This window comes from Gymnoscopelus microlampas (assembly GCF_963454915.1).
Source record: "Gymnoscopelus microlampas genome assembly, chromosome: 10".
In the NCBI taxonomy this organism is placed as follows: Eukaryota; Metazoa; Chordata; class Actinopteri; order Myctophiformes; family Myctophidae; genus Gymnoscopelus; species Gymnoscopelus microlampas.
Window position 1 is genome coordinate 12,962,922 of NC_139947.1, and position 26,111 is coordinate 12,989,032.

General features: G+C 42.8%; 1 protein-coding gene across 1 annotated transcript in view; it reads right to left on the reverse strand.

The window, feature by feature from the left end:
* LOC311054076 (cadherin-4-like) overlaps window positions 1-26,111 on the reverse strand; it is a gene marked incomplete at its 5' end in the record, with an annotated part of 117,848 nt that overhangs the window by 58,687 nt on the left and 33,050 nt on the right. Inside the window, one exon of the mRNA XM_084069956.1 lies at window positions 25,691-25,888. Coding sequence (XP_083926082.1) covers window positions 25,691-25,888 — 198 coding nt within the window. The remainder of the gene's footprint in view (window positions 1-25,690; window positions 25,889-26,111) is intronic.

Sequence of the window (26,111 nt, forward strand, 5' to 3'; positions counted from 1 at the left end):
TTGATTGGAGGACAGAGAGGGCCTCCTCTCTGTCCTGGTGAGGCTGTTAAAATACTCTATTCACATTGCGGCAATGAACCAGGGCTAATGGAAGTTAAGCAGTGAATGACTTTTCCAATTATTGCCTGTGTGGGGAAAAAAGGGCCCTGGTCTTTGATAGCGCAGGCTTATGGCAAATTAGAGATGCTTTTCTCCCTGGAAGTAACAAAGGAACAATCCTCCTCCTTGCTCAATCTCCTCTGCCATGGCAGGACCCATAGAGAGGAGGCAGACATTGTCGTGGCAGACAAAAGGAGGTGACACCCCTTCACTTTCACTTCATCCATTCATATCTCTCTCTCTCTCTCTCTCTCTCTCTCTCTCTCTCTCTCTCTCTCTCTCTCTCTCTCTAGGGGATTGATTGAGTCATGAACTATGAGGAATGTGACGGTGTGTGCATGACTTCTTTAGCCACTCCCACAGGCTTTGACAAGGACAATATGAAGGCGCCCTCTCCACCTCCCCTCACCCCCATGAGACACAATCTGGATAATTAAACTAAAGACTGAGAGAGAGAGAGAGAGAGAGAGAGAGAGAGAGAGAGAGAGAGAGAGAGAGAGAGGGAAATATGCTACTACTGCACTTTTGTCAGTCATTTACCCCTCCTCCTGTGTGTGCATTTACATGATGTCCGCCTTTCATAGCCCACACCCTCCCTCTCCCCCTTCCTGGGTTCCCTCCCAATTCTTGTGCAAGATCCGGCACTCTGCAGCCTGTGGGAGAAATGCAGACTAGAGGGAAAACATGAGTGTAAAAAAAAGAGTGAGAGTGAGAGGAGAAAGAGAGGAGGGAGGGAAGCAAAGTGGCTTTAAATTGACTGCCTCAGCAGAACTCTGTAATGGGATGTGAGCCCTGCTGTCTAGAAACAGGAAGCCAGGCGACCAATGGGACTGCGGCCAGGGGTCGCTGAGGACTGTGATTGGACACTAACCTGGCACAAGAAATCTTTTTTTTACAAAGTGGTGTGAGCAGAGGGGACGGAATCATCTGTCCTGACCGCACATTGTGGCCTTGGCTTGATCGAACGCTGCCCGCCTCAATCTGTCTCACGTTGCCCCCATCGGTCTAGTCTTACCAACATCCTGTTGCATCATCCTGTGGTTTTCTGTGAACACAGCTGGAAGTACGGTTTGGAGAGCATAGTGTAGTGTACTGTAAGTGTAGGCTACAGCACACCCTTCAGCCTAGTGGGACCAGCACCTCAGAGGTCTCTTCAGTTAAACACGTGTACAGAGTAGAAAAAGTGCTCCTCGGAGCACAGGTCTCCGCCATGTCAGGTAGGTTATATATATATTCGCCAATCAGAATCACTTGACTATAATGTGTACCGATTTGCGTGATGTTTGGATTCTTTTTTTAGGAATATTACATAATGTTTTCTTTTGCAAAAATCAGCCTCCTGGTGGCGCTATAATAGGACAATGTTGAAAGGGTGGTATTTGTTCCTCAATGTAGTGCAAATCTGCGTGCAAAGTTTCACCACAATCGGACACAATCGTTTTTTTTTTCAAAACAGGCCACTCCTGCAAACTTTAGATGTCAATCTTAGCCAATCAGTGTGGAATATGAAAAATACGAACAGATCCGTCTTGATCACATGACTATAGAAATTGTGCACACCAATTTGCATGACATTTTGATAAAATCTGAAGGAGTAATATCCAAAAATGTGTTTTACATAAGTCAGCCTCCTGGTGGCGCTATAAAAGGCAGATGTGAAAAATGCAGGGCAAAGGTTTTTTCTTGGCCTCTAGGGAGTGCGCATACAAAGTTTTACACAGATCCGTGCAGTTATAGGTAAAAACATGAATCGGCCTGTTATAGCGCCACCATGAGGCTGATTTGAAAAATGTGCCACTCCTTCCTCTGAATGTGCGTGCAAAATTTCACAGAAATTGCACGCTGTGTTCATGATTTTAGGCATTTTGTTCAAAACTGAGCACTCCTGCAAACTTTGGAAGCCAATCTTAGCCAATCAGGATGGAATGATAAAAATCTGAAAGAACCATTTCGTTTAATAACTATAGAGATGCTGTGTACTGATTTGCGTGATGTTTGGACACATCTGGACGGACGGACAGGGTGCAAAACATAGTCTCGTCCATGCCTTCGGCCTGGCGGAGAAAATGAACCCAGATGTAGGCTATATGTTCGTATATGTTTCGGGGGGCCAGGCAGAGGAGAGATGGGGATTTTGTGTTTGATATTGATTGGCCCGGCAAAATGGCTCCTCTTCCTGCCAAGTGTGCCCATGCCAAAGACTGGCAAGCTGGAGAGTGGCTGGACCGTGCCTTGCTGCTGTGTGTTAGGAAAGATGCGCGCGCACACACACACACACACACACACACACACACACACACACACACACACACACACACACACACACACACACACACACACACACACACACACACACACACACACACACACACACACACACACACTGCAGGACTGTGAATGTGTGTCAGAATGTTTCTCAGGATGTTCTGGCTCCTACTAAACCAGCGAGGGATTTGGTTTGGCAAACTCCACAGTCCAGCTGTCATCTTGAAAAATGAACCTAGGAAGAGTGAGGGGTGTGTGTGTGTGTGGGTGTGTGTTTTTGTGCGTGCACGTGCATCTGTGCGTGTGCATGTGCATCTGTACTTTTGTCTATGTGTGCATGTGTATATACAGTATGGTGCATGTTTCTATTTGGTGAGCATGTTAATATTTTGAAGAGCAACATACAGTGCAGATGGCAGCTATGTTCACTTTGCTTTACAGCCCCCCAGGCAGTAAACCTGTCTTTTTCTTGACTGATATGGTTCAGAACGCAGCAGAACCTGGATCAGAGCCAGCTTCATGGGGCCAGTGTCCACGAACCTTTTTTGAAGTCTGGGGGGAGGTCATGGGGAAAAAAGGTTATTGACAACCCGGACATGCACCAGCAGCCCCACTGGCTTAACACTAAGTCCTGTGCACACAGCCAGTGACATTGAAGGCTGAACCAACCTCAAGGAGTAATGTTCTGTAATGAAGCGCTTTCCATGGCCTCAAATGCACCACTGACCGCTATCCCCTGTGTGCTGTTCTGCCAGGCCTACGCACAAACTGTGCTTTTATGAGCAATGTGGGACATTTAAGCTTTACAAGAATGTTAGGAGCAAATGTTCTTTTCTCCTGAAAATTATGAGAAAATAGAGTTGTGTAAAGCAGGATGACAGAGTAGGGAATGGGGAACACTCATGAGCGAGCGCCAATGAAGGAGTCTACAAAGTTAAAATACGTGGTATAAAAATACCTGCAACTTTTTATCTGGTCCTAAACTCGTTATGTTTGTGGTGGTTTCATCTCAAGATGCTTTTCATTGCTCGACGAGGAATTTCATTATGCACATACAGCAATGATGCGTACTTGCAATTCATATTTTGGTACCTCTCTCTCTCTCACTCTCTCACTTTCTTTCTCTCTGTTTCTATTTGTGCACATATTGTATCTGTGCATGTGTGTGTGTGTGTGTGTGTGTGGGGGGGGGGGGGGGGGGATTAACAGCATGCAAACATGCCACAACCCCAAGACGGTATGCATTACATTTACATGGAGAGATTCAGATGGAGGTCTTTCATTGTAAATGACAAACTAAGTCGGATCATATTATTCCGGTACAGGCCTCAATTTCAATTTGTCTCACATTTTTACCTCAAGGAAAGAAGGAGCCAAAGACGGCAAAATGGAAAAAATACAAGCACATTAAGTGAGATTGGAATTTTACATCAGATGCCTGGCATCCAGAGGGGCTGCAATTCAATTCCATCTCATGCCCAAGGACTTTTTCCCAAGCAATTACTCTGTCCTTCCATTTCCACTAAATGTTGTTTCTTTGTGATGAACCTGGTTTTCTTTTGTTAGGCCCCTGCCACTGGCAGACATGCAATCATTATGGAGGAGACACAGATTTTCAAGCTCTATACCTGACTGTCTCTCTTTTCGTCTGCGCGCCTGTCTGATTCCTCCCGTGCTGAATCTGCATGAGCGTCTGCCTCTCTGTCAATTGTTCCATCCGTATGTTTGGCTGCCAACATCGTCAAGCGTCCTTCCCATCTGCTAGAAGGACCTTATCTCATATAATACCAAGAAACAACCCATTCTCCCTCTTCACCACTGGTCCCCACTTCCCAGAGTCCCTTGCCGAATATCTTTCGTCCAATTTCACTGCACATTATTTCTTTAATGTCTTTGAGGACATCTTAGTTTCTCCTTCATCCTCTGATCCACAGGGTCACCCAGGCCACCCTCCAGGGGTCCAGACAGAGGCTGTTGGTAAAGCTCTTATTTATCTCCCTCATAAAGTCCCTCTCATCTCCTATTAAAGAGCCTGGGACTGCTGCCCTTGACCCAGACGTAACTCTTGTGTCTTTTTGGTAAGATGATTTACAGTTTAATTTAATGCCGATCCAAACCCAGGGGGAGCCTGCCGAGGAGTGTCATAAGAATGCTGGGAAGTGTGTGTGCGTGCGCGTGTGTGTGTGTGTAGGGGTGTAGGTGGGAGACTGGGGGAATTGTAATAAAGTCATATCTCTAGGCCATGGTGTGTAGCAGGAGCCTATAGGAGGTGCAAAGCTCACAGGGAAGCATAGGCACATTAATCTGGGCTCTAAACTTTGAAAAACAAACTAGAACACGATCCAAGCCTTTCTCATTTTGTTTATCTTGTACTGTTTGTATAGAAAACGTTAATAAAAAGAATACAACTGAAACTATAGGCTAAACATGTCTGATGGAACTTAGTTAGGACTTCAGGAGTTTAATTAGGATTGTTTATGTCAAAATAATTGTTGATAAGGGGGAAAACTATATTTTGTTCTACCTTCAATGAACACAGGAGCAAACACAGAAAAATTACTGTTGACAATGATATAAATGGGGCGACAATGCGCTTCCCTGTCAATACCAGGAGATTCTAAGAGGCTCCACTTCCTGGATCTTTATGAAAGTAATTACATTGATCCTGTTAATACTATTTAAGGAAGGGAAATGAACTTCATATGGTATTTATTACATGTCAACACAACACAACACAACACAACACAACACAACACAAGGACAGCAGGGAATTGTAGCTCTTAAAGGAGCATTTCACCCCTGAAAGAAACTGCAATCACTCAATGGTAATAGTATTTGTAGTAGATAACAGTAGCACAATTTAAAATTTGCACCCTATGGCCAGAAAAATAATGAAATCTGTGTGTTTGACTACGGTTTGACTGGACTGCTGCATTACTACAATGACCATAATGCTTTGGTTTACTGCCCCTCCTTGTGGCAGGGGAGGTTCTATGTGGGTGTGATCTCCAAAAACAACATTCAAACAGCATGGCAGTGTTGCCATGTCTGTTTATTATAAGCGGCTTCTTTCTAAAATGTAGTTGATATTTGGGCTTGTTTCCAAATGTTTTGATTGTTGTTTAAACCAGTGGTTCTCAAACATGTTCATGTATTTTTCCACAGTCCCCCATCTGAAATTATAATTTGTGCCAGGGAGCCCCTAACAAATATGTGTCAAAAATATTCCACATTTTGCACTTTTTCCCCCTCAAGATTTTTTTGTAAATAGCAGATCTACAAGCTCACAATGGGTCGCGAAGCGTTGTGAGCTTGTAGATCGGCAATTTTCAAATATATAATATCCCATGTCTAGGTAAAGTGCTCTTGGCCTAGTTATCCTCTTTTGGGTTTGTTTTCATAGACCTGGTTGCTTATTTCTCTCACAATATCTGGCAACACTGGCTGAAGAACGTGAATAGCACACGTTCATCTAGTTACATATATGTCCAAGGATTCGTTAGTGATGTCATATCACTGACAAATCCTTGCTATCTTCATGCAGTTCTACTTCTGTGTCATACATAGTAGTGACATCACTGTCGAATCCTTGGTATTTTTATCCTAGCCTTTCGCGACGGTTTGTTTACCAGCGCTGCCTCTCCATGCTGTCTTTTTTTTTCACGCTTGCGCTTATGAAACACTACACAGGATTATTATTTCATGTCAACATTCAAGTACAACTATCAGAAGATAACTCAGGTAAAGTAAAGTCTCACTCTGCAACGGGGGTTGCCCGCTGGGCGCAGCTAATGGGAGTGACTGGCCGTGTGGGGACACCCCATTGGGGCGGTCTTTGGAGCTGGTCTGTGTGAGACGCGTCGAGACATGTAGTGCGGAAAGGAATTACGTAACATCTCGTGACGTAAATAACGTCACGAGATGTTCGAAGATTACTAGATATCTAAAAACACAGATTATACACACACAAAAAAAACAGGACCTTGTTTCTTGAGTCCTAAACTTCATTAAAAGTGATCTATGGTGAAATGTCCCTTTAAAGCAGGGAATGCATACTGTAATAAGACAATAATTGAATGAGATCATTAGAGGTCCTTCCTGTAACCCCCCCCCCGCCACACACACACACACACACACACACACACACACACACACACACACACACACACACACACACACACACACACACACACACACACACACACACACACACACACACACACACACACACACACACACACACACACACACACACACACACACACACACACCTGCTTGCGTGAGAATTCATGTTCCTTCACATTCACATCCTGCTATTGAATCCCTGATTCACAGAAGCGAAGCGGATCTTTGTCAAACTGAAATGCAGGTTTCACTAAATAGTACTAAATCTCATTCTCCTTATATGTCATCTCACCACAAACCTACCACCAGAGTGATCATTTCAGAACTACTGTAGGACAGAAGTAGGACCCATGCACACAGCACCTGCAACCACTTCACATACTGCTATGACTAATGCACACACCTGTTTTTACTTACTATTGATGCTATTCTGATTTATGTCTTTGTTATTGTTGTTATTGCTCCTACAATGTTGAGGATCCAAGATCAAAGGATTTTACCCTTGTGCACATGGATATAACATATAACATGTTCAATAAACAAATCTTGAATCATTTAGGCCTGCAGGATACAGCCAGCTTTAAAATGTAGGTTCTGGTTGTAAGGAAATGTCCAAATGAATGTTATTCAAACTAGAGACCATCTTGCGATGGGATCACTCCAGCCATAATACCAAATCGGTGTGTATGGTGCAATGGAACGCAAGACTGGCGACAAGTTAGTTGTTTCACCGTTTAGCCACACTGTCGCGGCTGTTAATAACACTCTCTACTCCTGAGAACAATTACCCTATGTTATGTTACCCTATGCTGGAATGTGCCAATGCAATACAGTTCGTGCAAAGTCTGATAATCTTGCACTTGAAAAACTGCGTTATTTATCTGAAGTGCAGTGAAGAACAATAAATATCAACTTGTGTATTCAGCCAGATTATTTAAAATACCTCCACACTCTGTGTGCTTGTGCTGGAAGAAAGTATTCAGCTGGGGTTTGGAAGGAAAATATCCATAGTGAATTCTTCAGGAGAAGAAATCAAACAAAGAGGTTCTGAAAGTGCCCAAGACATGTTATTGAATAAAACAAAGAGCAAATGAAATGCTTACATGAGTACCCCTTACTCCACATGGATACTCACACCCATTCCATGATAAGTGCATAGTTTATGTGGTGTGTGTGTGTGTGTGTGTGTGTGTGTGTGTGTGTGTGTGTGTGTGTGTGTGTGTGTGTGTGTGTGTGTGTGTGTGTGTGTGTGTGCGTGCGTGTGCGCGCATACGTGTGTGTGTACCTGCCAAGCAAGACTAAACACAGTTCTTAACAAAACATGCTACATTTACAGAACATATACAGCATGTGTTTGATATACTTAAGACTCCGTATTTTCACAGCCTGAAATTATTTGGCTCTGAAAATAAGATTCTGCAATCTACTGTACCATTTATAAGACATTCCATATGGTTTAAAATGAGATCCTTGCAGTCTACTGTACATTTTTAAGGCATTCCATATGGTTTCCCTGTGACCGAGGATTGGATTGGATCGTGATCCTTAACCCATTAAGACCTGAGGATTAGGTGAGTTCTGCATGGGTGTGAGGCCAAGTAGTCTACAAGATCAAGCTATGAGCTTGTATATCTGCTATTTTTGAATAGGCAAATTATAAAACGACACAGATGCTTTCCCGGTTTTATTGGGTTAAATACTTGCAACAGTGGGGTTTTTCCCTCGTTGAGGTTTTTTTTCATGGACCACGTTCAAAAAACAAGATGGAGGCCCGTACTTGGCTAAGCTGCAGTCCTCTCTTTGTTCAGGGATAAAGCAGAAAAGGCAAACAAACAAAACCCCCAAACAATGCATATACAAAGGCAATCGTGCGGCACACGCACTACACTGAGGCTCTGTTTACTCCCTATGTACTAGCACAACCTATTTCACTGTGTCTGTGTGCGTGCACAGCCAAGGAATTACACAGTACATACTGTAAACAAAACATGTATAAATGCCTGAAATGCATTGGATGTCTATGAGTACTGTATACACACATACATGCACGCTTGTGAGAGCACAGGTGCAGTATGAACTTGCATAGCACATACATACGGTACATATGTAAATATGTACCGTAGCTGTGTGAAAGAAATTCAGTCTGTATGACCATCCGCATGCCTGTGTGTGCATGTTGTGGTGTGGCGAGGCCAGAGGCAGACCGTACTGATGCTGTGCTGCTGTTGGCAGAGCTAACACTGGCAGATGCCAGAAGGCATTACATTCAGGAGACGAGGCCATGAAAACCACTTCTCTAAGAAATTCTACCAGACACACATCCAAATCCTGCTTCAGTTGCACTAACCCTCCATCTTTACCTTCCGCCTCCTCTCTAAACTTTTGTATTTGGTTACTACTTGGCCTCACACCCATGCAGAACTCACCTAACCCCTGCTCATTATGCTAGGATGGGATGGCTCAGGGTAGAGGACAGAGTAAAGCAACTGGCAATGGCCCTGGTCTTCAAGATACGCAAGGAAACAGGGATACCCATGTACCTGTCAGACTACTTTAATAACGTGAAAGACACACACAGGCACAACACCAAAGGGAGCTCCGCTGATCTCACTCAACCTAGATTCGGCACAAACATTGGGTCAAATTCGTTCTACTGCTATGCCACCAAAATATGAAATGCCCTTCCAACAAACATCAAAAAGTGTGACTCCTTAGCCTCCTTCAAAACCGCCATAAAAGAGGACCTGTCTGCAATTTGTAAATGGTCAACCAGAAATGCCCCCCCCCCCAAAAAAAAGTTTACTGTACACATACGTTCATTGCTACTAGTGTTGATTATGTCTTGTTTATTATTGTATTATTGTATGTCTTTAAATGTCTTAATGAATTGAATACACAGTGGAAACAAGCCCCTAGGGATTTTAACAATCATTGTAAATCGTACCTCTGTACTAATTGCAAACTGTTAATAAAGTATTCGATCAATCAATCTCTCTCTCTCTCTCTCTCTCTCTCTCTCTCTCTCTCTCTCTCTCTCTCTCTCTCTCTCTCTCTCTCTCTCTCTCTCTCTCTCTCTCTCTCTCTCTCTCTCTCTCTCTCTCTCTCTCTCTCTCTCTCTCTCTCTCTCTCTCTCTCTCTCTCTCTCTCTCTGAATTGTACACAACCTCCTTTGACCCAATCAAATTCTTCAAATGCAGTAGGCTCAGTTGGTTGTTCTCTGTTCCGTTGTTCTTTTGGACTTTCTCTGTGTCTCTCATGTCCCTGTGTTGTTGTTGTGGGTGTGTTTGTCAGCGGAGCGGAGCAGTCATTAATCACTGGTAAACGTACGCACAGGAGAAAGCAAGACACCTCGGGGAGGCGGGAGCTCTCTCATTCTGTTTGGAAAATGCGTTTTTGAACACACTCCAGAGAGAGATGCAGGAAAAACTGGAGCACAGGTGCCGTAGCAAGCATAACACACACATGCACTCAAGCATGCGCACACACAGGACTGTGCTGTGTAGATGCACAAAGTCAAATGAATGTTTTTCTACATTATTTGTCACGCGACTTAATTGTAACACAAGCTCATATTATTCAGTTAATCAATACTAAAGCAACTGCTATGGAAAGGTTTAATGTATGCAGCATAGATATTATTATATTTATACATTTAAATACATTACAGAGATCTATTAAATCACAGTCTCCCTTCCTAAAAATCATAAAGGCTTTAGACGAGTAGCCTACTCCCTTCCAGTTTATTTGTTGTGGAGCAATTACTATCAACATAATGTCACGTGTTTACTGAGGAATTATACAGTTACGGATTATTTGATTTCTACACTGACGACAGAGGGTATTTTTTCCTACCCTATACTGTTATGTATATAATATATATTAACTTCTCACATCAGAACAATGGCATTTAAGTTTCAAATCACTAAGTTTCCCTTTACGGACACTAACCAACCCACACACCTGTGTTCCTACCTTCAGGCATTGTGATACCGTGGTATAAAATGTTGCACAAACAGACTAAAGTATCATTCATAGTCGGACGTAAGGATACGCAACGAGCGGTGGCGCTCCTTACGTTGTCGTTTTTGTCTCCCCCTCCGTCAATTGCGGCTCCAGTTTTTCCGTCCGTTCAGTCGACATTCACCGTCAGCCCGACGGACGTTTACTACGTTTTGCCCGTAGTACCACTGGGCTACAATGCTAGTTTCATAGCATTGTAACCTGTTGCCAGATTTTGTGAGAGAAATAAGTAACCAGGTCTATGAAAACAAGCCCAAAAGAATCGACTAGGCCACATATAACAGTGGTGGAAAAAGTACTCAAATGTTTTACTTAAGTAAAAGTATCACTACTCCAATGCAGAAGTACTCTGTTACAAATAAAAGTTTGGAATTAAAAATGTACTTGAGTAAAAGTACAAAAGTATTGGTATCAGAATGTACTTAAAGTACCAAAAGTAAAAGTACAAAAATGTTTGAAAATAGCCTATGTATAAAATTGGGCTAAAGTGGTTAATGTATGTTTCATAATATCATCATTTATATCTGAAAAGTAACTAGTAACTAAAGTTTTCAAATAATTGTAGTGGAGTAAAAGTACAATATTTGCCTCTGAGATGTAGTGGAGTAAAAAATTGCTTGTTTGTTTACAAGCAACTATACAGAAGAATAAGCCCAAAGTCGCTTATAATAAGCAGACATGGCAACATTGGGTACGTGCAATCTCTCTCTCCTAAATAACGTGAGCGAACCATGTATGTGTCCGTAAAGAACGGACGGAATCCCTCACCCCATGACGCACGTTTAAGACACATCTAGGGACTATGAACGGGCCTTAAGGGACAGTTTCCACAGCCAGACCATCCAGCTGATGAACACGGCTGTACAGTATTCATCCATACAGTACGTATCTGCTGCACTTTCTGACCATAATCTGTTCTTTATCGTTTCTCCATGCGCTATTCACCCACAGGTACATTCATTGACCTGTGTCCCTTTATGCTGATTGTACACATACATGATCCTCAAATATGTGCATGTATATTTGATATATTGGTAAATATATTTTATATAATATACAGAAAACACCTGAGTACCATTCTTGTACCTGTATATATACACTATAAAGGTATATATACAGGTAACTTTCAGGGATTGTCTTAAAGAAGTAGTTCACCCAAAAAAAATACTTATTTTCTATCAATTGCACACCCCATGAAGCCTTGAATCCATGGATTTATTTTTGTTTTTGTGGCATTCCTAAGCCAATAATTTGATTCCCGTCTCCTACCGGCTAATGGATCCGGTAGAGGACACAAAGTAGATTATTTGTGTCTCCTACCGGATACACACCTGGTCATCAAATTATTGGCTTAGGAATGCCACAAAAACAAAAATAAATCCATGAATTCAAGGCTTCATGGGGTGTGCAATTGATAGAAAATAAGTCATTTTTTGTGTGAACTCCTCCTTTAACTCTATTATTTGTATTCTTAATTTGTAACTGCAGTCAGAGGAAGCTTATACAAAATGATTTCACCCACTCCTTTACACTTGGTGTAAACTGGCATGTGACAATAAAGTTAAACCGAAAACTTCATTATTACCTGTCAGAGTATGTGAAAACAAAAGAGGTGTAAAGTGTGACCTTGATTTGATGGCATGAAGAGAAAACATGAGGGGGGGGGGGGGGCAATCAAGATGAAATCAAATGAAGCAAGGTGGAAGATGCACTTGAACAATCCAGCAGGTGACATTCAAAGCGTTAATGTCAGGAAACTACTGTAGAAAGTTTGAAACAAGGGTTGAGATAGCATGAACAGAAAAACTATGTTTTTCATAAGTAGATTGGCAAAGTTGTGGAGAATAGATCGAGGAAGCAAGAATAAGGGAAATAAAATGTAAAGGGGAACATCAGATGGTGAACATACTGTAGATGTATGTCTTGACTGTTCCTCTGTTCACCACATTTCCAAGCCATTCCCCAGCCTCAACCTCCCCATGCTTCCTAACCTGTCTCCTCTCCTCCTTAAACTGAGCAAATACAATGTAACCACACAGGTCCCACGGCGCCACCTCAGCCACAAACAATGGCCTAGCTGGACCTGGCATAATTGCTAAGGAAGATGGCTCACGTCGTTTCCCCAGTCTCCCATGGCACCAGACATGCACGTAAGGCCCAGCGAAAACAAAATTAATCAGCGGCTCCACTCCCAGGGGCGTGTGACACATGGGGCTCTGACTGCTCTGAAGATGAGTATAACGACACACACACTAACTTACAGCTCCCTATGGTAGTGTCCAAACACCCCAGTGCTGACTGCGAGCCCACTATCAGGATATTGGCTCAAGTGGATGTTTGTATTCCAAGATCTCTGTCAATAGTGATACTACTGTAGTCAATACTCACATTTCCATATTGTCTTCCTTACTCTCTGCATATGCCATGTGCAATTTCAGATCGACTGGTCAACTCACTGAGGACAAAATCGGATGAGGACAGACTGACAAGGGTTTTGTTCATTTAATAGTGGGATAGAACGCCCAGGGTCCAGCTTTTTCCCTACTTGCCCTGCAGGGCAAGTACTTCTCAAAGGTACTTCACCCATATAAACTTCTATTTGCCCTGCCTATAGGGATACCACTGCCAGCAGTGTGGTGTATTAGGATTATGGTGGTGAAACCAGGTGTTTGTGAAGAAAAAGATAAATGGCACCCCGTCTTATAAATTATGTAACTTTCTAATGTAGGGAGAGACACTGAGACATTCTTCCAAGGTGCCAATGCTTGAATAAAAAACAGACCAAGACTTATTTGTGTATTAATTTCCATCTGACCAGTGTTCATGACAATTATTGTGTGCTATCAGAACAATATGTGAGGTATTTCTCAGGACAATATCATAATATAATATCTATATCCACTCCTTGCTGAAGTCAACATTCCAGCAGGAGTTTGTTGGCTTTTTTCCTTTGTTCTTTCTTTTTTTTTTGCTGATGGCTGTTGTACTGGGGGTGGCGGTATAGCCGCGGGGGTACGTTGAGTCTTTATTTACCCGAGCAGAAGAAATCGATGCCTCATCCAGGGAGTGTGTGTGCACAGTTTCGCTGCGATCAAGCCAACGATGATCAAGATGGCGGAGTGAACGGACGTGCCGGCTGGTCCTCCGATAAAAAGCTACCCTGATACTAAGTGTTCCCCACTACAGAAACCTTTTCTAAGAAGTTGAAACTTTCTGTAAAGGGTTCAAATGACAACACGCAACCAACAACGCAAGAACCGAGGACAACGTAACGCGAGCAACTTTCTAGAGCCAGCAATGGCGGAGAGCAACTTGCTACAAACATCTGAACCACCCTCGTGGTTCACCACGGAGATGACCAGGTTCACAGACACAATCCAAGCCTCTATCCAGACCCAGATACTTAAAGTTGATACCGCGGTGGGAAAGCTGGTTGAGGCTGTGGCTGCAATTAACATGAAGGTTACTGCTGTGGAAGCTAAATGCTCAGAATATGAGGCAACCGTGGTCGATCTGCGCCAGGTTCTGGCTGAGCAGGAACTGAAACACCAGAAAGAGTTGACTGAACTTAGAGATAAATTGGACCTATATGAGAATAAACAACGCAAAAGAAACCTGAGAGCCGTCGGTTTTCCGGTTGGAGAAGAGGAGAACAACGCCGTGGGCTTCCTGGAGAAATGGCTCCCAGACATCTTGGGGCTTGAAGCCGGCTCAATCGAGATAGAAACGGCGTTCCGTCTGCAACAACGGCACCCCAAGAAGCAGGCTACCCCGGGGGTCTTCATCATCACCTTCCAACGCCTCAGAGACGTGACCAGGATCCTGGAGGCTTCCCGTAAGAAGAGGGATCTCTTCTACGGCACCGTTAAAATAATGGTGTTTCCCGACGTGTCGGCTGCTGTACATCAGAGGAGAATGGCCTTTTCTCCCCTGAAGCGGCAGCTAAAAGACGCCGGGATCAAATATGGGCTCCTCTTCCCAGCAACTCTCCGGGTCGATGAGCGATCCGGAGAAGGTACCAAATCGTTTACCTCGGTGGAGACGGCCTCTGCGTATTTACGCAGAGAATACCCGGAGACATTCGCTCCCTGATCAACACGGCTACGGTAATTAAAATAAGACTGAGCAGAACATAATCACTCACAGCATAGACTACATTCGGATATGTGGGGGGTGGGAGGAATGGGATATAATCTGTTATTGATTTTAAAGAATACTAACTTTCTGTTGGACAAAACATTGACTAAATCTATCGGGGGGTCATGCTAGGCTCATGCTAGTCTAAACCCACCGCTGTTTGGGCTGGCCAACGGGCGGCTAAGCTAACTAGCTGTCCAGATATTACACGGCCCCACCTTTGTTTGGTCCGTACGGCAGGGAGCTAGGCTAACTAACTGCCTAGAAATTACACTGGCCCATGGCTAATATGATGGCGTCCGCTGTTCTCTTTCAGTAGCGCCTGTTACACTAGCTAATGTTAATGTTTTTTCTCCCTATTGTACATATTTTGTGGTGGTATTCTTTTTGTTTTCTCTTCTTTTTTTTTTATTTCTCCTTTATACTAGTTAATGTTTTATTTTTATTTTGTGTGTACGTATTTTGTGGTCAAACTCTCTCTCTTTATTTATTTCCTCTCTCCTCAATTCCTCTTCGGTTTAAGTATTTGACATGGGAGGTTTTGTACTTGTTGGACCGGCTAACTGGCCAACGGGCGGCTAGGCTAACTAGCTGTCCAAGCACCACACGGCCCTACCTTTGTTTAGACTGAATGGCGGGCGGCTAAGCTAACTAGCTGCCCAGAAATTAGACGGGCCCATGGCTATTATGATGGCGTCCGCTATCCTCCTTCAGTAATGCCGGTCATACCAGCTACAGTTATTGCCCTCTTTCCTCCTTTCTGTATGTAATCCGTGGTTATATTTCCCCTCTTTATTTTCCCTCTTTTTAATTTTTCTCTGTTAAACTGTTCTGACGTGGGATGTCTTGCACTGTGGGCCCCACCTGGGCGCTCGCGGGACGCGACCGGTCCGCGGGCCCTCGCCACGCTTTGGCTTGGGGTGGGCCAGGGAACCGGCTGCCCGCGGTGCGCAGCACGGTGGACGGCGAAATACAAACCCGGTGCAAAACGTTAATATATCAGCAGTTAATGAATTAAATTAGACGGACCCTTGGCCACTAAGATGGTGTCCGCTGTTTTCTTTTAGTAAGGCGGTTATACTGGCTACTGTCAAGGTTTTTTTTTTTGGTTGTACTATTTTACTTTTAAGTAATATTTACAAAATGGCCTATTTGCTATCTCCTTTCTTTTTTCTCTTTCTCTCTCCCTCTCTCTCTCTCTTTTATAAATGCTCGTGTATGTCTAACGGAATAAGGATATCTGCTCAGTGTTTAAGCACTATTGGTTTAAAAGGGTTACAGGTGATTTGTCTTTTCTTTTTCTTTACTCTCTCTCTTTTTCTCTTTTGACTTATTCTTTATAGGGTTTGATAAATAATAAGGTTTCTTTTTGTTTCTAAAATTAATATTATTGTACCTAATGTTGATATTTGACCGATATCTCTATTTTTGCATTTCATTTAGTTAATATTCATTTGATATTTTGACTAATATTTATTTTATGCACTTAATTCTAGTGGTTTGTTTGTCGGGTTTAAATATAATTATTATGATCTACACAAATAAATAGCTGAATTGATCAATGGGTATAATAGAATTTGGCTCATGGCTTTTCTGTATTGGTTTTTTGAGTGTAACTATTTAGGGCTGGCGGCGCCGCCTCGCGCTGGGCTCGGTCTCCACCCAGCTACGGCCTAACCGACTCTTTTAAGGGCCGCGGGCTGTGGCTGGGGGGGACCGAGGCTTGGTGTGGGTTGGCGCAGCTAGCTCCCTGAGTCCTTTGCTCCACCGGGTGGGGCCCCTTGGGGCCCTAGCCGACATCTACACCTTTTATTTACATCTTATTATGCATCGGGGGCCACATGGGACCTGCCGGTCCGCAGGTGCGTGCCGCATCTCGACGTGTCTTGGTGCGGCTCGGGCCTGTGGACATGGCTGCTCTCTGGGGCACCCCGAATGAAGTTGACTCAGGAGCTTGAAGGATTAATCAATTTAGACTAGCCTTGACCACTATAAAGTAGTGGGGTCCACTCAACACTTTATTTTATTTTTTTCGGCTCGCTTTTAGCTTTTGGATAGACCAGGGGCAAAACATTCATGTTCACAATGCCACCATTGTGTGGCAATCATAGAGTAGGTAAGGAGACCTCATTAGGGAAGAGGTCATGGTTAAGGGGGTTCAATTACTACTGGTTTAATTTTATTTTTAATGTTTATTTTTTATTTTTGTTTTTTGTAAGGGGTTTTCTTAATTTATGTCCTCTCCCTCTCTCTCAGGCAGGTTTTATTTCATCTCTCTTGGCTCTCACTTGCAGCAGGTTGGCTCCAAAGAGTCAGACAAATCTCGGCCTAATTAACTGGACTCATAGTATTCCATCCTAAATAATGGTAGATACAACCATGCATTATAAATGTCTGACCCTCAATGTTAATGGCATTAACCACCATATTAAAAGGAAACGTATTTTTAAATATCTCAACCAGCACCAAATTGACATTGCTCTACTACAGGAGACCCATCTAACAGATGAGGAACACCCCAAATTGAAACAAGGGGGATATAACCAAGTGTACTACTCTTCCTTCTCCTCCCGGGCAAGAGGCGTGGCTATATTAATTAGTAAAAAAATTCCATTCAAGTTATGTTCAACCTTTAAGGACACAGGAGGTCGCTACGTGGTCATTCAGGGTCTAATAGGCTCCCAACCTATTACCTTGGTAAACATGTATGCACCTAATATAGATGACCCTCAATTCTTTACTAATTTCTTTTTTAACCTATCAAGCCCCCCAGAAGAGACCTACATAGGAGGTGATATGAACCTAGCCCTATCCCCATCTTGGGACAGGTCCTCAAACAAACAGACAAATCCAACTCAGGCGGCAAAGGTATTAAAAAAAGAAATGCAAAATTTTGGTCTATGTGATATCTGGCGTATCCAGAATCCTCTGAAGCGAGAGTACTCCTTTTTCAGCCCTGTTCACAATAGTTTCTCGCGAATAGATCTGTTCTTAGTTCCTCTTTCCAAAGTACACACAATTCCTCCATGCGAATATTTGGCCAAAACAATATCTGACCACTCAGGGTTAATGGTGAAGATCCCAGCCATAGAGTCTACTGGCTCCCCTAAAAGGTGGCGATTCAGCTCCTATTTGCTCCAAGATGCCGAATTTATCACATTTATTAATAACCACTTAGATATTTTTTTGGAAACAAATACCAATACGGCCACTCCGGAAGCCATTTGGCAAGCGCTAAAAGCCTACACCAGAGGCCAAATAATATCCTATACCTCAAACAAACGCAAAAAGTATAGGTCTAAAATAGAAAACTTAGAAAGAGAAATTAAACAATTGGAAACTGAATATCTATTATCTCAAAACAGTGAAACTCAGCTAAAACTTAGAAGAAAACAATTAGAATATAATACAATAACCACTCAGAAAACAGAAAACGCTATAAGGAGGATAAATCATAGATTCTATGAACAGGGTGATAAGACTGGAAAACTCCTAGCATGGCAGATCCGCAGAGAGGAAGCGAGTAGAGAGATACACATATTGAAATCAGGTCCTAATATTATTACTAATCCAAAAGAAATAAATAATACTTTTAAAAACTACTATGAAGAACTTTACACATCACAGGGTAAATTTCCAGAAAAAATAAAACTCTTTTTTGACAAATATGACCTAAATAAGCTAAACGAAATTTCTAAGGAGAGTTTAGAAGGAGGTATAACAGCAAACGAAATAATAACGGCCATCTTTAAAATGACTCCAGGGAAGTCCCCTGGTCTAGATGGCTTCCCTGTTGAGTTTTTTAAGGCATTTTTACCTAAACTAATTAACCCCCTGCTTTCAATGTACACTCACGCTTTGGAGATAGGTAAATTACCAGAATCATTAGAATTGGCACTAATAACAGTACTACCTAAATCAGGAAAAGACCTTAAACTATGTAGTTCATACAGACCGATCTCAATTCTATCTACAGATTATAAAATACTCTCTAAAATATTAGCAACAAGATTAGAAAAGCATGTCCCTGACTTAATTCACCTGGACCAAACAGGGTTTATTCCAAATCGTTCTTCATATGATAATGTAAGAAGGCTTTTCAACATTCTACATGCTTCTGAAGCATATGACTCCCCGACTATTTGCGTATCACTGGACGCGGAAAAAGCTTTTGACCGTGTGGAGTGGCCTTTCCTCTTTGAAGTTATGAAAAGGATGAATTTTGGCCCTATTTACTGTAAATTGGTGAATTTATTATATAGGCATCCAATGGCCCAAATCCAAACAAATAACGACATCTCTCCTCAGATACTCTTATCGCGCTCGACCAGACAGGGGTGTGGACTTTCCCCCCTACTGTTCGCGCTAGTTATAGAACCACTAGCGGTGGCAATTAGATCTCACCCTTTAATTAAAGGATTGCAAATAGGAGGGGCCAATCATAAAATTTCCTTATATGCGGACGATGTCTTACTTTATCTTACAGATCCTGTGACTTCAGTTCCTGCACTATTAGAAACACTGTCTGAATATGGAGCAGTTTCAGGATATAAGGTCAATCTCACAAAGAGTGTGGTGATGCCACTGAACACAGAGGGGAAGAACATCCCAACTAATATTATTCCTTTTCAATGGAACTCTGAGTTAACTTACCTGGGTCTCCAGATACCTAATAATAGTACCAAAGTGTTCTCCTTAAACTATTCCCCACTGTTAAGAAAAATAGAGGATGAGTTAAATAGGTGGATGGACCTTCCACTATCTTTAATAGGTCGAATCAACTGCATTAAGATGAGCGTACTTCCCAGATTGCTTTACTTATTCCAAATGTTACCCATAGGTGTACCAAAGATTTACTTCAAACACCTGAATTCGTGTATCTCTAGATTTATCTGGAAGAAAAAACCACCTAGAATAAAATTGAGAGTACTTCAGGGCCAACCCTGTGAGGGGGGTTTAAAGCTCCCGAACTTTCAATCATATTATTGGGCAGCCCAATCACGAGCAGTTTGGTCCTGGCAGTCAGACCTGCAAGAGTCTCCCTCCTGGATACAAATGGAACAACATGACCTAGACTCCATACCTCTTGCTTCGGTCCCATATGTATTTTCTTTCAAACAGCTACAGTCACTAACGGGGAACCCCTATATAAAACATACTTATAAACTATGGCTTGAAGTGCGTAAAAAGACTGGCAACATCCAACCAATCTACGACCACACCCCCTTTCATGCCAACCCCCTGTTGCCAAGTGCCTTAAGAGATGGAATCACTCAAATATGGTTCAGGAAGGGTATCAAAACTTTTGGCGACATGTACAAGGAGGGTGTTTTGGCATCCTTTGAGGACCTTAAAACTAAATATGACCTTGATAATAGACACTTTTTTAAATTCATACAAGTTAGACACTATATCTCAATAGAACAAGGGGGAAACCTTCAAACCATTCAAACTTTACCTCTAGACAATCTAGTGCGCAAAAAGAATACCATTAAAGGGTTAGTATCACATATATACACTGGGGTTAATCTCCTTTTAGAAAAGGAGGAGCTAATGGTAAAGAATAAATGGGAAACGGACCTAGATTATTATTTCGATCGAAGGGATTGGGCTGAACTATGTGAGAAAGTTCAGCACGTCTCTTTCAGTAATAAGCATATTTTAACGCAATTTAACCTTCTTCATAGAGTTTACTTCACCCCGGAGAGAATGCATAGAATAGATCAGGCCAGATCTCAACATTGCCCAAGGTGTAAAGTTGAAGTGGGCTCTTTGGTCCACATGTTCTGGTCCTGTACTCATTTGTCAAGATATTGGAAGGGAGTTCTGGGGACTCTGTCCAGGATAGTACAAACAAACGTTCCACATGAACCCAGGCTTATTCTTTTAGGTGACACTTCGCTGCTGCCAGGCTGCACAAACAATAACATAAGACTTATAAAAATAGCCTTAGCAACAGCCAATAAATGTATAGCTCTCAGGTGGAAGGACGAATTCCCACCAGCGACCTCCTTGTGGCTTAGAGAACTAACTTCATGCATCCCGAGTGAAAGAATTATGTATAATCTTAGGCAAAAACCAGAGGACTTTGAGGGAATCTGGCGTAAACTAATTGACTTCACTGAGGCAAATGATGTGGATGACTGAGTTTAATGTGGAGGATGTTTACAGCCCGGCTGTACTTAGGCCTTGAAGCTGAAATTTAAGAAGAGAGAGAGGGGGGGGGGACTTTTTTTTTATTTTATTTATTTTTTACGTTTTATTTTCTATTTTATACTTTTCCTGTACTCTGACCATTTTTATTATCATTTAAATATCACTACTTATCTATTACCTTTCAAACATTATTTTCTGATGTGTGTTAAATTTTCACTTTATTTCTATTCTTGTCGGTTGGATAAATATGTGTAGGTGTATATGGATATATGTATGGGTGTACATGTACGTGGGTGTATATATATATATATATGTCTGCTTTTTTTTTTGTTCGCTTTCCTTTGCTTTTATCGTTTGTCTTGTATTTTGTTAAGTATTGTACTGACATTAACCAGTAGTAGGGGTGGGGGGTGGTGGGGGGGAGGGTGAAAATGTAAAAAAATGACACGTTAAAAGGATGTTTTCTCCCCAGGGGAATACACCAAAAGAACGATGTGAAGAAATGATATGATATGATGAGCTGATGTTGATCCCCTGTCTAACATGTTGAATATTCCAAATAAACACAATGGTTAAAAAAAAGAAATCGATGCCTCTCTGCCGGAGGAGAAGTGTATGGATCAATGGAAAGTAAAAAAAAAAAAGCTCATCTGTGAGAAATCAATGTCTCTTACATACTATTGACGGCTGTTTGGCAGCAGAAGAAAACGATAAAGAGCACCTGTTTATTCTGAAGAATTACTCTCTTTCCATCTTTCTGTTCTCTTTCTTCTCTCCGGAACTGGCTCTCATGTGTCTGTTCCGCATTCCGTCAGTCTTTGGACTCCAGGATGTTGAAGTTCTGCTCCACTCATCCCCATCTGCTGCTGAGGCCCATTTTTTCCTCCACGCACTTGGACAGACTTCACTCTGCCAGAGTGGAAGCAGCAGAACACCAGGCCTCATACTGCACACTAAATCTGTAGCACATCACAACAACGGGAAGCTACAGAAGCTATACTAATCTCCAAGCAATAGTCCACACAACCATGCGGTACAGGTTAGAGGATGCCTGGGAAACAGAGGGTCCCAAGTTCGATTCCAAGCCCCAGCAATGTGTCGAGGTGCCCGTGAGCAGACACTCACTGCTCCCCCCTGCGCTCAAGCCTGACCACTTGGGCAGCAATCAGTCGGGTGAAGCTGAAAAATGAATTCCCCCGGCAGTGTGTAAAAATTATTATTACTAGTATCTCCAGGTCTTTATTCATGTCCAGTCTCTGGTGGGAGTCTGTAGATTTACAGAATGTGTCTGTCTGTCTGTCTGTCCTAACAACCTCAAACATCTCTGTGAGTTTTGGGTTCGTGGGCCCCGGCTTCCCTGATTTGTGGAGCTTTGCGTCATGTTTGTGCTGCTTCACCAGTGGCAGCGTGTACAATAGAACTCCATTCGCATATTATCAACACAACGTCAGCAGTTGCTGATGACATCAGGGATCCCCGACCTCCGGGTTTAACCAATCGGTCGTCATGGAAGGGGCATGCATTCCCAACTTGCATCATTCCCGACCTGCATCATTACCTATAAGGCCATTCTCCCCTCTGTTACTAGGGGCAATGGCCTCGAGAACTGCTCGGATCAAGCCTTTGCAGCAAATTCTGGGTACTGACATTGAAGTGCCATGTTCCAAATGTTGTCTTTTTCACGTCAACATTGTCCGTACAGTACATCTGCAAATTTGACAGTTGAGCATTAACTTTAAGGTAAAACGCTATGGTAGATTCTCTGGAAAACATTGTAGTAGTTACCTCAGCACCGAGGGAGCTGACATTATTGGCAGTCAATAATATCTGGTCAGAGTCCTTACGCAGCGTTGGCCACGGTAAGTAGTGTGAGTGTTGTTCTGCCAATACCTCAAACACTCCACACTTCCCTCTGAGACGTGCCAGGCTCCGGGCTGCCGAGCCGTCCGGTAGGGTCTCTGTCATCACACCTGCCCCATCCTGTGCTAGCCTGATCAAAGTGACAGTACTGTGGACCTGCAGAGATGTCGTCACCTTGCCTGTCCCACTGACGGAAACTCAGTCTGGGAAACGAGAGAAACGGTGGGATGGCACAGCAGAAGTGTCACTCAGCGCCGCGCTGGATGACAGAACAGCCCATTAGGACTTGGACCGGTTTCACAGGCCATCAGGGTAGGCATCACATCGCACAGAACAATGAGTAATGACACAGTAGGAGAGAAACCCAGTCAAGGAGATGAGAGGAAGAAAGAGGTGAGGAGAGAGAGGTAGAGAAACTAAACGAAAAAGAGATGCATCTTTTCCATAAGTAGCTTGTCTATTCTGTTGCTGATATAAGATGTGTTCACATTCCTCTTATCATGTAACAACGTTGTGAATCCTAGCATTCTCTGTCTCAGTAATTCCATCGTTAATACGATACTAATCTCTCAAGACAGATTCAGAGCTCCGCAGCTGAATCTGTCAGCATCTACCTTTACAACGTGTAGAGTTTGTTGTTAGTAGGAATGAAAACAAAGATGCACCACCGGAAGAGGAGGGCTGAAGGCGAGTGAACGGGCCGACATCCGGTCTCTAAGCAGGATCGCGGCCAGAGGCAAATTCAAAGGAAAACGTTTTCTTTTTATGTTTTTTGCTGATTGGTTCCCAGATTTATATGATACTGACAAGATCCAAATGGGGCTCCCAGCGCGCAGCGCACGTTATAGCAGCGTCTCCACCATGATTTTGAAAGCAGTTAAAAAAAAACAAAGCCTTTCCGAGCCGGAAGATTTTACGACGTCGGAAGGAATATGTATAATTAATTATTAATTAATCTTAATTCAGAGCCTTAACACCATCCAGTAGCTCCGTGTTCTCTGTTTGCGTTAAAATAATGCATTACATAACTAGTCAAATTCGTCATGGACACAACCACAACACAATTTGCGCTTGCAAGATAGGGCCCTGAGACTAAGAGTCCAGTCTAAATGAACAAATAAATATGTAAGCTTCGTCCTCCACTGAAATTATGAAACAGAATAAAAAAACTTGATCCGTAATGCAATGTTCGAAAAGAGGCTATAGCTTCAAAACAGTACAACAATATCAACCCATAAACAGCCTCCCTCTTACAGCTGTCTCCTTGTTAAACGTCTCTCCTCTGTATCTCTGTGTGGCCCAGCCTGCCCTCCAGTCATTATTAAAGAACCTGAGAACCCAACAGTGACATCAACACGCATCAATTCCTCTCTGCTTTGTCCCAGCCCTCCACAAGTTCCTAACGGACCTATTTACAGCACAAAGTGGACTGAGTTTGGCGGCGTCCAAGACTTACAAATACTTTCGATCTCTTTCTCTCTCTGTCTCTACCTCTATACCCTGTCTGTTTTGTAGAGCCTATGGACAAAACAGGGCTGTCTCGTCCATTGTAGGGTCATTTTAGCCATGGTGTGCGACTGCACAAGCTGGGATGAGAATGTCAGGTCACACCAGGCTGTTAGGAAACATGTCAGATTAAGAAGTAATACTCTTCTAGCACCAAAACAAGACTTTTAACTTTCGTTCACTGTCTTAACACTTTTTTAATATGAAAGTTCACTTGGAGCACCCCTCCCCAGGCATTTCCCCCAGGGATTAGATAAAACCCACCTGGAAAGCTAAGAGAAGGAAAACAAACAAAAGTGCTTCTTTTGCACAACTGAAAACCCCAAAAGTGAAAAAAGGAAAGGCTGATGGATAGATTCTCCAGATAAAGAGACATGGGGTGTAGGAGGGTGCATGGAATGAGCCGGCAGTCTCTCAAAAATTATGTTTTTATTTTTATTTTGATGAATTATAGCACACACCGTAAGGTAGACTCTCAAGGTTCAAAAACTGAGAGAGACAAACTGAGCTTTCTGTTGTGACAGAATCCACCAAATGTTGAGCAATGCAGAGCCTCTTTGCTGCAACAACAAACGCATGTGTATATTTATTCATGCTCTTTTCCTTTTTCTGCAAGACAATTTTTACCTCTGACTGACCCCCTTCCCTGTTGTATTTACATTTTGTGCATCACAAAACTAACAGTTGTTGCGGAGGAGTCATTTGTTGTGATGGTAGTCGTTAAGTCACACGTTTTCTTACCATATATCTCCAATACTAAATGAGACCAGCTATGGTGGATCAGGCACAGGCACAGGCACAGGCACACACACACACACACACACACACACACACACACACACACACACACACACACACACACACACACACACACACACACACACACACACACTGAGAGAGAGTGGATACTGTAGCAATGAGTGTGGTTTTGAGTAATTGAAGGGTATGCGATCCTATAAAGTACCATAAGCTCATTCTTCACATGGTCATGGTGAAAACATGGGCTGTGCAGATCTGTGATTTATGAAGCCTTTTAACCAGTGTGTCCTTACAAGACCTCGAAGGGGATGAACTCTTGCCCTGTTTTCACTGGCCAAAGAACAGCAGCATTGTTCCTCTCATCATAGCGCTGCCTTTTACAGACTAAGATATTGTGTGACAAATTGCACTGTAGAAAATAATAATAAATAAAATCAATTGGTCCGATAATGTAACAAATGCATGCATAAGGGAGCAGAAATACCGTGTGAACCCAATGGATCCAACACTGTGGGAAAGAGACTCACAAGGGCAGCTTAGCTAACAGCTCTCAGAGTGCAGAAACCTGACATCCAATAAATGCCGTTGTAATTCATGAATACGTCTTTGGCAGAAACAAGTGCACAAAAGACCAACTTGAATGCTATGCTAATCTCTTTTAGTTTCACTGTACATCACAAGACCCCTGATCAACAAACCCAGAGCTTTAAATGAAGCATGTGTCACAATGTCAGTGATGCAGCCAATGAATTTAGTCACTTACGCTGACGAGCATCTGCGGGAACGGTCCTCGAGAGTTCTCCGGCACGTTGATTGGTGGAATCACCCAGTCCCTCTTCTGCCTGCGCAGGCCCTTGGAGCCGCTCAGGACGGGCCTCGGGAACAGGATGACAGGAGAAGAGGAATGGAACGTCTCTTTCTTGTCTTTCCTCTCAGCAACTTTGCCCTCTTCTTCAGTGACCTGGAAAACAGAGAGGAGACATAGCAAGTGATTGTTTAATTTAGCAATTTTCCGTTTGCACACTTTAAATAGGAAACTGAGGGCAGGGGGGGATTATTAAATGGATATTTAAATAATTCCACTGTGAAGACATATTTTCTCTGGGTACATACAGTGTTTTTATCCAGCATCTGGCTCACTTGTTTTGGATGTGCACATAACTCTCCCCCAGAGAGGGGCGATG